Source organism: Anoplophora glabripennis, unplaced genomic scaffold (assembly GCF_000390285.2).
Source record: "Anoplophora glabripennis isolate ALB-LARVAE unplaced genomic scaffold, Agla_2.0 scaffold1942, whole genome shotgun sequence".
Lineage (NCBI taxonomy): Eukaryota > Metazoa > Arthropoda > Insecta > Coleoptera > Cerambycidae > Anoplophora > Anoplophora glabripennis.
In genome coordinates, this window is record NW_019418018.1 from 224 (window position 1) to 17,583 (window position 17,360).

Consider the following 17,360-nt stretch of genomic DNA (forward strand, 5'->3'; position numbering starts at 1 on the left):
CATGAAGAATGAGGAGACCTTGACCCCATGGTCAACGACCTTCGGTCGTCTGGGGTCAAGGTCTCCTCATCCCTCATGCTCTGCACAGCTCTGTCATTTATACACTACTCATTTCCATTTGACTCCTGCACACAACGCGTGTAATATAAATTATAAAGATGAGGTTGTTATACCTGTTGTCTTTCGCAACCTGAGCGGGTACGATGACCTGCCGGGTAGGGTTGATGTACTTCCGATAACAAAGGAAAAATACATTTCGTTCACGAAAACAGCGGCAGATTCGTCAGTAAAGTTTCGTTTTGTAGACTCCTTTAGGTTTATGACGTCGTCGCTAGATACGCTATCATCATACTTAGCCGAGTTTCCAAATTTATTAACTAAAAAACGTGTATCCCTATGACTTCACGGACAGTTTTGAAAAATTTAATTTCAAGTCTTTACCGGAACAGTCGCACTTTTATAGCCGTTTAGAGGAGAAGAATATTTCAAGTAAGCAGTTTGCACACGCGCAAAAAGTTTGGAATACATTCAAAATTCAAAATTTAGGTGAGTACACGGATTTATATATGAAAACGGACATTTTACTTTTGGCAGATGTCTTTGAGCAGGTGCCATAAAACATACGGTCTTGATCCAGCTAGTTACTACGCTTTATTGTATGCTGTTTAAGACGCGCCGGACATTAGAACTTTTGACTGATATCGATATGTTAATGTTTATCGAACGGGAATTTCACGGGAGGAAAGAATGTCCAACCTCCGCTGATCGATAATATGTCAGCCGCGAAGCTATTCAAAGGAAAAACGGCTTTAAAAAAGACTGAGAAAAATTTATACCTATATATAAGTTATTAATAATAAATGCTATATTTCTGTCAAAAGTGTGGATACCGACTAGTCGTGTACAAGGGAGCAATTATAGACAATTTTCTAAAGTATGTGTTCGCTGCTAGACAGAAATTTGGAAGCTGGAAAGTGAAACGATGACTGCTCCTCACTGATAGAAAGTGCAATGCGTTCGTCATGGAGGAGAGGTACATAAAGCCGTAGAAAAATGGAAGAGGAAGCTATTGTAAACATACAGAAAAATTGCAATAATATTTTAGACAGCCACTGGGGCGTGAAGCATTATATCGCGAGTCCATAGTATCAAATTTTTCGATGAAGACCTAGTTGCTATAGAACGCAACAGGTTAGATGTCTTCTTCATTATTATTGAGAGCGGCGCTGGAAAGTGTAGCGTTTCAAAAAGAAAACGACTACACAGCTGTTGAAATGAATAAAGGTCTTGTACGCTGATTGCAGCGAAGACCCATGATTAGCCTACCGAGGACCAAAAAGACCTAAAATTTAAAGATTTAAAAATAAAGAAAACCTAGATGTTCAGATGCAAGTAATAGACGCGCTCGATCTTCCTTGTTTATTAACTCGAGGCGGTTGAAATTAAGAGGAGCTTTGGAAAGGTACGAATACAAGAAGATTATTTTAATATCCTAAAGTACACATACCTGACGCATTCCACGCTGTACACGTCTGGCCATGTTCGCTGTAGACAGGAACTACCTGAAAATATAATAATAATAATTAGAAGTTTCAATCAGACGGAAAAGGACGAACGTTGTGTGTGTGGTGTTGGCGCATATGTCTCTTATAGGTATGAACCTTATAGAACCGTCTTTTACACGCCACACAATATCGATGCCTGCGTAAATGTTTCCTAAAGTCTTTTACGGCAAAAACATGATTACAATAGGGACACACTTTAACAGTTTCTACACGAGCCACACGCAGCAGATTCATTTGGAATTTTGAGATAATATACGGGGAACATCTCTCTCTCTCCGTTAATCAAAACAGGATACACAAGCCGCTCTACCACCTACGCAAATTACTTGCAAAACAGATAATACTTCCGCAATTCCTTATTTTTCATTATTCAAAATGTACTACTGCGCGGTGTGTGACAGCTGTTTCTGTTTCTGCAAAGAAACCGTAGAGTAAGTATATGAATTTTTAAAAAATCAGTCTAATCGAAGCTTTCAGGCACTATCAAAAATACGGGGAAATTCCTGGTTATCTGTAAGTTTTTAAATAAATAGTATTACGCAATACAAAACATTCTTTTTTTTTAGCTATGACGGAACGATTATATTAGATCTGCAGTAAGTATAAAAAGATTAAAACTGTAGAGAATTTAATATTGGTTTTCAGATGCTACGAGGAAATGACTCCCGAGACGTAAGTATATATATATTTTTTTAAAAAACATCTAAAGTAATACTCGCAACAAGTCCTAGCGTAGTGGAGCCAAAGGAGCAAGAGGAGGATAAGGAGGAGGATGAGGATAAGGAGGAGGAGGATAAGGAGGAGGATGAGGATAAGGAGGAGGGTAAGGAGGATAAGGAAGAGGATAAGGAAGATCTGTTGGAGCTGATAGGCCCTGCAGATCTCTACGAGCTGGACTAAACGGTTAGATGGTGGTTGTAGGCCTACAGGGGATGCCTCCACTATAAAAAAGGCAACGCACCGTGAGCTTACCTCCGGGGTGGTGCGGAAATAGCTCATTCCTCACGGGGAAAACCCGCTAGGTAATAGTCCTCTGACGCATTTAAACTACGCGATATCACTACGTCCCACTCATCTCTTATATCATCGTCCTCTACCAGCACACAGTCCTCTTCTTCACACAAATAAAAATGTACCACTAAATCCAAATCGCCAACTTCATCATAGAGCATAATCTGCATCAGGTCCCCCACACTGCACCCCTCAACAGGCACTTCTACCAAAACGAAGTGCCTGTTGTAAACGTAATGAAGACTATAGACCCGCTCTGAAAAACCTCGACGTTTGAATATATGGTATTAGGCGTGTCGGGGTCAGCAAAAATTTTGATACAATACTCGCAGGAAGGCATCTCGATTATGTATGAGAGCGAGCATCCGGGAGAAACATCATCCGCGACTACTACACGCATCAAAAAAAAGGATAACACCTACGCCAGGTCTAAGTCACATTGCCGTTATCATCACGTAAAATAAGGATAACCGTCACGTAAAATAAGGATAACCGTCACGTAATTAAGGATAATAAAGGATATAATCTACGCATGCATGGGTAACCGTCACGTAATTAAGGATAATAAAAGGATAATAAAAGGATATAATCTACGCATGCATGGTCATTTCTCGTCTGCTATTCAAAGAGTAAACATGTATACGTGTAACATCTGCTCCAAGTGTTTTGCATATAAAAGCGGGCTTAGCCGCTACGCAAACAAGCATAAATCCGCCGCCTCTTTTCCCTGTGACACATGTGGAAAGAAATTTACAAGACAGGATAACTTAATCTCACACAGGAAAAACAGACACAATAACAGCGAACTAACCGCAGACGACGACACAAACAGTAATGACAAGAACAGTACCTGTAATAGAAAATATATATACAGACCTCTCCAATCACCAAATGATGATGATGAACAAACAGATTGTGACGAAGACGATCCTGACGAACTTGTAAGTGAATTACGCTATTATATCGAAGAGTGCCGTTTAACTAAAGAACATTGGCTCTGTAGTGGCATTATCAACAAGCTACATAATATGGGAATAATTCAGTAACTTACCTCTTCAGAGAGTCGTGCACCTGGTGTAGCGGCGTCTAGAGCTGCGCACGCGCCTGCGCAATCGACGTCTTCAGACATCGGCTGGAATGGTCCTCAGCGGCATCGGGCTAAGAAAAAAAAAAAATATAGTCATCACAGTGTCTATAATCATTCTTCATCTAACATTCAAAGTGTTCGGACGTGCTCAAAATGTCAAGTCTAAGAGATGTTTGTTTCTGGTACGGTTTATATGGAGATTTTAAGATTATTGTGGACAAGAACACAGGCTACTTTAACGCTACAAAGCTATGCCAGGATGGTGGAAAAGAGTTTAAATATTGGCTACGTAATAAAAGATCAAAAGAACTTATGCGGTATTATGTATCAGAAAGTGATGGGGACAATTATCCCTTTCAAACAGTAAAAGGCAATAAGAATCCCGTGTACAATACGATTATTTCTGGAACCTACTTGCCCAAAGAGTTGTTCCTGGATATCGCTTGCTGGGTATCTCCGGAATTCTACATGAAATGCAGTAAAATAATCGAAAAATATTTGGTTAATGAATTCAAGACCAACTACCAACACGATAATGAAGCTCTAATGTCCAAGTTGCGCGAATTAAAAACCCGGAATGAAAAGTTGGAAAATTACGTAGAAGATATAAGTCCAAAGGTCGTTAACCCGAACAAACGACACATGTTTGCTATAATACAGAAAAATCAATCGGCCGAGTACTATATCATTAGAACACAGAAAAGACGTTTCCAGCAATCCTTGAAGAGGTTGCAGAAGAAGCACCCGAAAGCGCGCGTCGTGGCTGATTTGGAGTATAATCCCAACAGTATCAGCCTTTTTAATCGTATCAAGGACGAAATACCGTATATTACATGCAGATACAACGATTTTAAACTTGTAAACGCGCCTATTGAAATTTTTGTAAATGACGTTAATAAAATGCTAGAAATAGATTAAACAGCGCTTACCCCCTCCACACACACACCTACATAATAATAAGAATACCTTGAGCAAGCGCCTCGTTCTTGGTAGTGATAAAAATGAAAACCACGTTCTACTTTAAAGCCTTGAGAGATAAGGAAGCTAAATATTCGCGACGATATATTAATTAATAATTAAACAGCCTTCGTGTTATATACGTTATGAACCCGTATCGTTTGCCTTGCTATCTAAAATGGACTTTGACCCCTTCAACAAGCATTCAAATCCAAAGACGTTCAACTACATCTGGAGGCGCATCGTAGAAAAGGACATGCTGCAGTCCATGTGAAAGAACGTGAACAGTTTACGCCGTTTTGCAGTAATGAAAGCTCAGAGAATTTATTTAAAAAATGCAATTGTAAAAATTACGGTGAAATGTTATGTACAGATATCCTTAATAAAAAACTTGTAAACATATGACTGACTATTATTTCTAACCTTTGCAATAATTAACTTGAAAGACGGGGTTAATTGAGTGTTTTTCAACTCTCTACTATTAGTATCTCAGACACACACACAATTACGAGGAAAATTAAAAGCAGCGATAAAATTAATTTTTTATTTAAATTATACAAGCTAGTAAATATATACAGAGTGTTACACACATACATAGAAAAAACAGGTGTTAAAGCCTTGGTCTTTTGAAACCGTAGGGCACCGAGCTGTGGTCGTCAAAGAACCGTCTCTTGCAGGAGAGAGGTTTATATAGCTTGGTTTGCTGTACTGTAACCACCTCGTGCTCCTTGGTCCTCAAGATGTTTCTCGAGGCCACGCATACCGGAGCAGTGGAAGTATCCAACACCATATCTTTTATGGTATCGAAATTTACCAGTCGTGAGGCTGAGTAGTTAAGGGATATACCCTTAACTTTACACACGACCTTCTCCTCATTATCTCTGGTGGAGAAGACCTTGTATGTGTAGTTTTTCGGACCTCCGCTGACAAACTCGGATATGTAGCTTTCGGGTCCGTATCCTTCCAGTTCGTCCGTCATGTCACCGAGGAATTCGCCTGTAGGTACGTCGTACTCTTCGTCTTTAGTCACGTAAATGACAGAGTCCGTATCGTAGTACAGGACCCTGTCGCCCAGCTGTTCCAGGTAACTGTACAGTTTTAGGCGTGCCTGGGTAGTGACGTAAGCGGCTATGACGACATTTACGGTAGCGAGCGGGTCGTAGGCCTCCTCCCTGTGCTCCCAGTTAACGACGAGCGTGTCTTCGTTGATCGGGAGCGCCGAGTTAACGTAGATGCTGGGGTTTGTGAGCATGCTGAAGAATTCAGCGGGGTTTCTCACAATAGATGTTTTGGGCTGGTTCTCCCTCTGTCCCAACTTCCCCCAAAAGCTGTTCAAGATGAGTTTTGCGAGAGATCGAAGACCGGGGTTCTCCAAGATCTCCGCAAACTCCAGTCTGACGTCTTCCCTCTCGAGGAACTGCTCAATATATCTCTCCTTCTCCTCGTCTGTGGTACAATGGGCGGGCCAGCCGGACGCCTGTTGCTTCACGGAGATGAACTTGTTCATCATATCCGTGAAGAGACCTCCGATCTTTGTGGCCTTATCGTACTGCTGAACGTCGTAGGTCCATATCTCGTGGATCTTCAGCAGACGATACCCTTTTTCAAGGGCTTTCAACACCTCGTCCGTCGCCCATGTCCCCGTCAGAGCTCGCTCTACATCGCTATGTCGGCACTCTTCGCTCGTGTTCATGTGTTCTCCGCAGGTGCGACAGAGAACAAACATGAGCTTGTTATTCATCTTGGCGGGGAGCACCGGGTGGTAGAGATGCTGGGGTGGGAGGATCTTGCATTTAACAAGTCCGTTTACATTGCGAAGATCTGTAGGACATTCCTCGCCCACATGCACCTTGGGGTGGCCTACGGGGAACTTGCCGTATTTGCAGACCCAGGGGTAAAGGGAGCATACGTCAACGTATTTGATTTTTTCGCCTGGGCCGCACTTGTAGTATTCGACCGTGTTCCCTGTGCGGCCTCCGTAGAAAGCGTCTCTGGGGTTTAGCGGTGTTAGGGTTACGAGCGGGTGGTTTTCAGTATAGTTGCGGATTTCGTTGTCGTTCTTATGAAGATCCCGCCTAAACTCGCATTCCCACATTTCAATGACCTCGTAACCGAGGTCTCGAAGTCTTTGTATCTTTGCAAGGGTGGCTTCATGGCGGGTGTTTAATGTCTGGGAGGGGTCTTCGGGCATGGGGATGTCTCTATTACATTTGAAGCAGGCGGGGCAGCCGTGGAAGTAGCAGCCGTTAAACTCAAACACCTGCTTGGTTTCCTCGCAGTACCCATCGACTTTTACACCGGCGACTCGAGATTCTTGCTGTTTAGCAGCGTGTTGAATGTTTATTTGTCGCTGGTGTTCCTCCCACACTAACCACTGTATGGCTATCTTGCTTTGGTTGTCGCGCCATCTGTAGCCGCCTTTGGGGATGATGCCGATGGTGTTTGGCTTGAGGAAGTTGCGCCTGTACACCTTATTGCACGCAGAGGCTATAGTGCAGGCTTCCGTGTACGGGCAGACGTTCCCCGTTTCCATCAGCTGCTGTCGGAACTTGAGACATGCAGCCGTCAGGATCTCCACGTCCGATATGCAATATTCGACTAGGTCGCGCTGCATATCGAACTCGTCATCCCTGTGTTCCTCGTGCCACTCGAGGAACTTGGAACGATCTTCTGGTTTCATGTTGTCGGGGTCATAGTATTCTGCTGCCGGTAGGGGTCCTACGTAATTTGAGTTGGCTGAAGTATTGAAAAGGTGTGGGAAGTACCCCTTTTTGAAATTATCGCCCAAGCCGAAAGCCTTGGGCAGCTTGGACAGTGCCATGGGGAAATAATTTAGGCTGTCCAGGAACTTTACGTTCCCCACGACCATGGAAATTATTTTGGTACCCCGCATGATGAGTTCGGGGGTGAGGTCCGTCTGTGTCAGGATGTAATTCAGGCAGAACTGGTGGTCGAAGGCCTGCCCGTTGTGAGCCATAACCACCACCTGCTTGAATTTTTCCTCATGGTCATGAGGTGGTGGAGGAACGGCGAAATGGGGTCATTGCACCTTAAAATCTGCAGTCTAACCCCGCATTTACTACAGATTTTCTGCGGCGTGTTGAGGCATGTGTCGCAGCATTGCTTGAATACACAGAGATTTGGTTCATGTAGGAGGGACCCGTCCGGCCTCGCTGTCTCTTGTCGCGTCTCCAAGTCGTAGAAGACAAAGAGAAGGCCGTCGGTTTTAGGCTTCCCTGTGTTAGGCTGCATATAACACAGGTGGTCTGCGGGGACGTGGACGTTGCATATCTTGCAATATATCTCCCCGCAGATATGGGTTCTGCCCCTTTTTACCTTGAGACAGTCGGGGCAACGACGAATTTGAGCACAGATATTTGTCAAGTGGTTATCGTAGCATTGCTGCCCCCTGAAGCTACGCTGACAATCGGTACAGGTTACTGCGATGTCTTCTGGGCATGCGGGCGACTTCTGGCACGCAGGACAAGTACCTCCACACCTGTGTTTGTTTTTGTGGTCGTACGGTATGTTGCACCTCTCGCAGTAATAATCACAACAGAAGGCCGCCGTTAGTGACGTGATAACATTATAATGACCCTCGTGATAAATCAAATTTAACGAGATGCCCTCTGTGGTACCCTTAAATATCACGTCGCGACCTTTGGTACCGTACTGGTACACGACGATGCGGTAGTTGGTGAGATACCGCTGGAACTGTTGCAATTCGAGGATACCGCAACCTTCTTCGGGAATGGCGACATTGGCGGCCTGTAATAATTCGTTGGCCCGCAGGGTCTGGATCTTCCCGATATCTCTGCGCACCTTGGCTTGGTCCTTGTCTTTGTCCGCGTAGGCTTTTGCTACGACGAGGGCGCGCGGCAGGCATAAATTGTCTTTTTTATTATTTATGACGATGATGCCCTGCCGCCTGGCACACTCCTCGTCGAAAGTGTTGTAATTCTTGCCCCGGCCTCTCCCTGCGGGCATTCGGACAGAGGTCACGCCCAGACAGAACGTCTCGGTGTTTAGCCCCGCAGAGTTGGATTGGTAGACGCTGGAGATGACGTCCCACACGTCGTCATAGGTAACTTCTTTAGCTGGTTTGAAACGAACCCAGCCATCGCCTCTGGCAAAGTCCTTCGAACAAAACGAAAAAGACACCTGGTCTTCGGGGTTAAGACCTTCGGCACCTTTAGCTATGGCCTGCTGGATTGCCTCTTTAACCCATCCTACGGGTTCTTCACCGACGGGCACCGGCTTGATTTTAAACTCCAAGGTACGCCCCATCAAATTGAAGCGGCGGACCATGCGGGTTGTGTCTTTGACGATCGAAAATTTAGACATCTTGAATAGCGTAGAGCACGAGAAGAAAACTGTGATCTTAACACTTCAAAGATAGACTGGCTAGAAGATCGCACGGGGCGCGTAGTTATTACCTTTCAGGTAACCGGTGTCGGTGAGATATAATTTTGAGCCTGAAAAGAGGTCACGTGATTAAGATGTGTTTGATTAAAAAATAGGGCGTATATTCTCAGAAAAAGTATAAGACAAAAATGAAAAAAATTTTGAAAGTGAGTAAAACGAAAAGATAGTGAGCGCTTTCTACCTACTACGGGCAAGCATATCATCGATCGCGAACAAATGAAAAAATATCGATGAAACCCACTATCTTACTGCAAGACGTTTAATTTGATATGCGACACGCCATATTTTAAAAACTCACCTTTATTGAAGACGTTTCAACACCTTTTTTAAAAAATCAAATATGATAACAGCGCGTGTAGATAAGACTCAAGACAGCGTACTGAATGGAAATACCAGATATACCGCCGCATCCGGCTTTTATACTCCGCTCGAAACCTAATCTCGAACCTGTCTCTAACGGTCGATATCTAAAAGGCCTCTTAAAATTTACGATTTGTGCGTCTTTGCCATTAGAATCAGTGTTAATTTACGATATTTGGTAAAGTGTAGCGTTTTCCCCATTAAAACACGTGTAAGTTGTGGCACACTTGATAATTACGCCCACGCGCGCGCTCGTCAAACAACGGCTAACCGATAACAAAAAGGCCCCCTGATATCCACGATTTGTGCGCTCCGACCATAAGAATCAATGCTAATTTTAAGATTCCGCCTAGTCTGATACGTTTCCCCATTTGGTTGTGTGTAAATCGAAGCACATACGGGTTGATAGCACACGTAAGATGTAGAAAACACGTGATATGCGTGGTGGTAACGGTGCGCATCTTAAGCTTTAAATCGTTCTTTCTTCGCTGATCTGTTGAGGTGTACGGAGGTGTGGTGCTCGCGGGGTTTGGTGGTGAGCTGGTGGTCGACTTTCTTCCTCACGTTAGCGTGACAGGTACCGCTTTCATGCGGGAGAGTACAGCCCTAGGCGTCTGTAATACCAGTCCTAATAAGATAAGGGTCGTCGCCTTCAAGGGGCATGTATAGATAACGCTTTCGTTTGTGCGCATGCGTGCGAACATATTTTGTGGAATTGAGTTGCCGGGGTTTCCAACTTGCTGTTGTTGTTGAGGCCCCATATGGCTATCAAAGAACCGCCCCCACCCTATAACCCTGCGCTCTGTGGTGTTTCCTTGGTTCAGTTGGTAAGTTTTTTACGAAAATTACCTCAAACCGTAATTATTTTATGAAAATCTGTACTTTACTAATTAATGAAATATTAAATATATAGAAAAATTTAGTATTACGTCAAAAACTAATATCGAAATTTTTATGAAAAAATATAGAAAATTTTATGAAAGACAGAAAAATTATTTTACGTAGAAATTAGATCAAAAACTGTACTTTACTAAAAACGGAGAAATTATAAATAGATAAATTACTAAAAATAATTACGAAAAATTAAATATTGAAAAATTTAGCGTTACTACTACTTTACTATATATAGAAAAATTATTTTACGAAAATTAATTCAAACCGTACTTACTAAAGACAGAAAAATTATGAAAAATTACCTCTTACTGTACTTTACTAAAACGGAGAAATTATATATGGAAAATAAAGAAATTATTTTGTGTATTAATTACGTCTTACTGCACCTACTTTACTAAAGACAGAAAAATTACGAAAAATTAAATATTACGTCTTACTGTACTTACTAAAGACAGAAAAATTATATATGGAAAATAAAGAAATTATTTTGTGTATTAATTACGTCTTACTGCATTACTAAAGACAGAAAAATTACGAAAAATTAAATATTACGTCTTACTGTACTTACTAAAGACAGAAAAATTATGAAAAATTAATTATGAAAAAATTACGTCTTGCTGTACTTTACTAAAAACGGAGAAATTATTTTATGAAAAATATAGAAAAATTTATTAAAATTAAATATAGAAAATTAATGAAAAAATTACGTTTTACTGCACCTACTTTACTAAAGACAGAAAAATTACGAAACATTAAATATTACGTCTTACTGTACTTTACTAAAAATTTATGAAAAATTTAGCGTTAAACTGTACTTTACTATATATAGAAAAAATTATTTTACGAAAATTACCTCAAACCGTACTTACTAAAGACAGAAAAATTATGAAAAATTAAATATGTAAAAATTAGTGAAAAAATACGTCTTACTGTACTTTACTAAAAATTTATGAAAAATTAAATATTACATCAAACTACAAAAATAGAAAAATTATTTTATGAAAAATTATGAAAAATTAATTATGAAAAAGTTACGTCTTACTGTACTTTACTAAATATATAGAAAAAATTGCGTCAAACTACAAAAATAGAAAAATTTTTATGAAAAATTAAATATAGAATATTTTTTTTTAATGGTAAAGTCATTGAAAAGCCGCTTATCATCACAACGGATCTGTTTAGTTTGAAACACAGCCGTCGAGATGTTTGAATGGCGCTGGGAGTACAGCGCGTATTTCCTATCACAAGACAGCCGTTTTTTCGTTTCGATAGCCCGAAGGCCTTTCGCGTTCACGAACGGATTTAAGTATTTTCACGTTTGGCTGAACCCTTTTTCGTTGGTAAGGAAAAATCCAATGATTACCCTTAGGTAATCGTTTAAGATAGATCCCTACACGACGCGATACAGATCTAAGCCAGTATAGAAGACTGTTTATTAAATCTGTATTTACGACGCGATCTGAAAAAATGCAGAAACTGGAAGCAACGACATGCAAGTAATAACTTACCCGTCGGATCTCCGCGTCTCTGTTGTTCTCTGATTTGCTTTTGGCCATTAAAATGATCTTCTTGTATTCGCGCCTTTCCATGCCGCTCTCAATTTTACGTATATTTCCATGTAGGACCATTCCTCTGCCTATAAAAATTAATACTTTAGATTCGATCGCCATCTTGTTAATGACTGTTAGTAGTTTCGTCGAAGGTAACAGTTTAATTGTTTTTTGGCTGATTTATTAAATAAAAGCTTTTTCATCACGTTTTTTGAATTTATGATTAGTGACTTTTTTTCCTGCTGAAATAATAATAGGATTTTGATTGATTTTTTACGATTTATTTTCAGTTATAGGTTTTTGGTTTTTACCTCGTTTTTAAAATTTTTAAATTCTAAGTTTCTAGCATTATTTTACGGGGCATTTTAAATGATTTTATGATTTATTTTCAATTAGAAATTTTCTAGTAAGTTCTAAGTTTCTGGTATTATTTAACTGTAGATTTTGAAATAATATGATTTTTATGAACGGCTCCAGGTTTTAATGCTTTTAATGATTTTTAATCGGTTTCGTAAAGATTAATGATTATAGGATTTTTTAAATAAATTTTCTTTTTTAATCTGATTTTATGATTTATTTTCAGTTAGAAATTTTTGATATTTTCTTGTAGTTTCTGGTATTATTTAACTGTAGATTTTGAAATAATATGATTTTTTATGAACGGCTCCAGGTTTTAATGCTTTTAATGATTTTTAATCGGTTTCGTAAAGATTAATGATTATAGGATTTTTTAAATAAATTTTCTTGTCTTTTTTAATCTGATTTTATGATTTATTTTCAGTTAGAAATTTTTGATATTTTCTTGTAGTTTCTGGTATTATTTAACTGTAGATTTTGAAATAATTTGATATTTTTATGAATAGTTTTAAATGATTTTTAATGGAATTTTTTCGTTGATTTTTAAGATTAATGCTTTTAATGATTTTTAATAGGATTTTTTAATTCAATTTTCTTCTCTTTTTTAATCTGATTTTATGATTTATTTGATGATTTTACGATTTATTTTCGGTTAGAAGTTTTTGATATTTTCTTGTAGTTTCTGGTATTATTTAACTGTGGATTTTTATGAATAGTTCCAAGTTTTTAATGTAGTTTAGATTAATGCTTTTTAATTGGATTTTTTTTGTAAAGAGTTTAAGATTAATGCTTTAAATGATTTTTACTGGAATTTTTTTCGTTAAGAGTTTAAGATTAATGCTTTAAATGATTTTTACTAGGATTTTTCGTTAAGAGTTTAAGATTAATTTTAATGTTTTTTACTGGAATTTTTGAAATTGAAACGATATGCTTTTTATCTGATTTCTTTTCAGTTAGAAGATTTTGATATTTTTTCCTGTTTTTAATTAAATTTACGGGGTTTTGAAATAATTTGATATTTTTATGAATAGTTCCAAGTTTTTAATGTAGTTTAGATTAATGATTTTTAATGATTATGGTAAATTATTATTTTCGGCTGGAAATTTTCGACCTGGTTTTTTATATAGAAAATGTATGTTGACTTACCTTTCTTCACACACACCAGAACAACGGCACATCATGTAAAGAAAGACTCGCTTTTAAAAATGAATATTTTTGCTTCAAACAGTCTACAGGATGATGATAAAACTATCGTACAGTTTTTAAAACGGTCGCCTGCTGTCCGCGATATTTCTTATCACATCCGGACAGCGCTCATTACTTGTTATCATATCTATCGGGCCCAAGTTGCAATATTTAAAACTAATATTTAATACAAATAACGTAACACTATTAATATGTCTTAAACGTTTGAGATTCCGATGAAGAAGGATGTCCCTCCTCCTTTAACACATGCCGCTATTTCGTCTCCTTTAGTTTAAGCACTTTAAACTTTTTTATATCATTCCGGTATACGATTACGACCCATACCGCCCACACCATTTATAGAAACCCGCCATACGCCAAGTACACCGCAGGTTACGATAATGACGTCATCTACTGATAACGCCAAGAACACCGCAGGTTGCGAATCCTCCTGACATCTACTGATAACGCCTAGTACACCGCGAACCCTCCGTCTGACGTCATCTACTGATAACGCCAAGCACACCGCAAACGTATACGACGTTATTAGACCCGGCTACTGATAACCGCTAAGAACACCGCGGCTACTGATAAGCGCGCGGCCGCGTTGGGGGCCCTGGGGCGAAGCTCCTCGCGGGACATACTCGGGCATTGAGGCTACTTACGTGGGGAATCCTACGCGGAGCACAGGGAGCAAAGCCTTGGGTGACGCGGGGCCCCCTGAGGGTAAAGCCCTAGGGGTAAAGTCCTAAATGGGGAATCCTACGTGGGGGATACCTGCATACATACATAGGTATACTTGCATGTGGGGGGCAGAGCCCTAGCTGGCTACATTTTGAATTTCCCGCCATTTTTCCCGCCAAAAAATGCCGCGCTCTGATTGGCTGGCGGGGGGGGGGGGGAAGGGAAAAGGAGGAGGAGTGGGGGGTGGCTCAGGTGCCGCCTTACCTACTCAGGTGGATGAGCTTTTAAGTCTTTTACATGCCACACTCCACAATACTTATTGTTGTCATCTTTTAATTCGTATGTCCAGGGAGATAAACGCCTAGCAATACTAAATGGACCAATATACTTGGGAGCTAGTTTTTTAGAAAAAATTTTTGAAGCGTCCGATAGAACGAAATTTCGCCGTCAGACGTGTTGATTCGGTAAAAATTGCGTATCACGTCGTCGTAAATCGTAATTATGCTTACTTCGCTGATAAGCATTGTTCAATTTAGACTTAGTCAGTATAGATACGGGCAAAACCGTGAGAACGTTCGTCATTGATATTGGTTCTGTCAAACTGGATCACAGCATCGAGATGGGCATCATTTCCACGAAGTGATATTTCTCTCCCGAAAACTACAAAATTAGGCGTGAAAGTGGTTACTTCATGTTTCGCACACCGGATTGCACATCCAACCCTGGCAAGGTTTTTATCCCATATACGATGATTTTCAGAAATATACGAAGCCAACATAGTTTTGATGACTTTGTTTATCCGCTCACATGGATTCGCTTGCGGGTGATAATAGGCAGTGTACCTTATATTTACTCCATACGATTTCATTAAACTCCCAAACTCCTTAGAACGAAATTGTACGCCATTATCTACAATAATAGAGTCGGGACAACCGTACACTAAAAATACTTGCTCTTCAATCAATGAACAAATTTTCGATGCAGTAGCGGCACGTAGCGGTAACAGTATCGGAAACTTGCTAAAGCAATCAGTTACTACGAAAATATAGGAATTACCGGAAGTACTTCTAGGAAGAGGACCAATAATATCAGCACATAATAATTCAAACGGACGAGAAATTGATGTTGAGGAACTCAGCATTAACCCTGAAGGAGGTTTTTGTTCGGGTTTTGTGGCCAAACAAGTTCTACAATGTTTAATAAAGGCTGAAACGTCCGATCTCATTTTTGGCCAATAATATGATTGGGATAGTTTGTGGAAGGTCTTGAAAATACCAGCATGACATAGGGAAGAGTGAATCTCACTGATTAGAGGTTTTCGTTTTTCTCGAGGCACAACTTCTCGCCAAAAATCTTTAGCAGTCGCTAATTCAATATAGCGAGGTTTCACGTGCTTGTAAAGCTTTAAACCCTGTACTCTAAAAGTAGGAAATTTACAAGGGTTTTTAGTTACCTTACCACCCTCTGGATATTCCTGACTCAATACCGCGCCTATGCCAAACCGTGAAGCATCAGTTTGTACTATGAATGGTAGAGAAAAATTGGGACAACTTAAGACCGGAGCCGAAATAAGATGATTAAGGACTGAAATGCCTCATCACAAGCTTGATCCCAAACATATGGCTTATTCTTTCGAGTTAAATTTGACAAAGGAGCAATTAAGGTGGAGAATTTTGGAACAAACCTTCTATACCAAGAAGCTAAACCAATTACTCGCCTTACTTCAGTTACATTGGTGGGGATAGAAATATTCATAATGGCGCTAACCTTTTCGGGATCGACGTGAAGGCCATTACGGTCGACTATATATCCTAGATATATAAGCTCTGGTCGACAAAACAGACATTTTTCCTTGGACACAGTAAGATTAGCGGTTTTTAAACGGGAAAATACTTCAGACAAAATTTTAAGGTGGGTATCAAAGGACTGCGTTACGACCACTATGACGTCCAAATAGACGAAAACATACGGTTCCAAGTCAGCTCCTAATACTTGATCTATTAGCCGCTGCCATGCTGCAGGTGCGTTAGATAGACCCATCGGCAATCGACGAAACTGGAAGAGGCCACGCCCGGGGACTGTGAATGCAGTTAAAGGTCGGGAGGACTCGGTTAATGGCACTTGAAAGTAGGCAGACTTGATATCAAGTGAGGAGAGGTAACAAGCATCTCGCAACTTGTCTAAGGTGGCTGAAACATAGGGTAATGGATATGCATCCCGCTGAGTAACATTATTTAATTTTCGATAATCTACAACGAACCGCCATGAACCATCTGTTTTCTTCACAAGGAGAATTGGAGAAGACCAAGGGCTCGAACTTGGTTCCACAATGCCATCCGCTAAGAGTTTGTCCAGTTCTTTAGAAATATGACCCTGCATAACCGGAGACACCGGATAATATCGCTGTTTAATAGGTTTAGATGAAGTGATAATCTCATGCTCTACAAGAGTGGTACAACCCAATACATCGCCCATTTTCTTAAATGCGTCAGCTACCAATTTATTCAATTTTTCNTGTGCATAAACAAATTATCGGAATTTAATCGGACTTTTTTCATTTTATAAGCTTATTTAATACCTACCTTTTTTGTATAAACTTTTTTTCGCTATGAATAATAGCTTTTTTACGTGAGTCAAAAAACCACTTTTCCATAACTTTGACCACTGTTAAAACAAAGTTTCCCAACTAGCCTCGAGTTGATTTTTTGATATTTTATTTATAACAGGTTTCCGGACAATATTCCGCAGAGAAACTTCTAATAGTATTTTCTTCCTGAAACAGGCTCTTTCATGTCTATAATGACTGGGCTAATTGGCCCTGGTCAGTTTGAGTCATTGATTTGTGAGAGTATAGTCATTTTGCGGTGTATTTGCCGCTGCGCGCCCTACGATGTAAGTATATTTTATATTTTACAATATAAAATACAAATGTTTGAAATGTGTTTAGGTTACACAATGTGACACTAATTTGAAATTAATTCAAATAGCACACCCGTTATCTCAAAAGACAATGTTTACGCGTATGTTTTTTATGCATATACCTGCATTTATGCGTATATGCTGAATGTACATATAGTGAGTCACTGATAGGAGTATAGTAGAAGTGCGTTTGTATGGCTTGCATTTTGCTCATTCATCGATAATCGATTGCTGCGTTTTTTTCTAGGTCACAAAAATATTTGAGTCCGGAAGAATTAGAGAAGGCTTTAGAAAAAGTTGTAAGGGAACTTCAAGAAGAAAGAGAATTAGACTATGAAGAATGGTTATCAGATGAAAGCGACAGCG

The 17,360-nt window shown here is 39.8% G+C and overlaps 1 protein-coding gene across 1 annotated transcript; it reads right to left on the bottom strand.

Annotated features, from left to right (window-relative positions):
• Positions 1–5,230: 5,230 nt before the first annotated feature.
• LOC111692561 lies at positions 5,231–7,513 on the bottom strand. Its single transcript, XM_023456614.1, has one exon. It carries the CDS (start codon positions 7,511–7,513, stop codon positions 5,231–5,233), a length of 2,283 nt encoding a protein of 760 aa, XP_023312382.1.
• Positions 7,514–17,360: the final 9,847 nt, after the last annotated feature.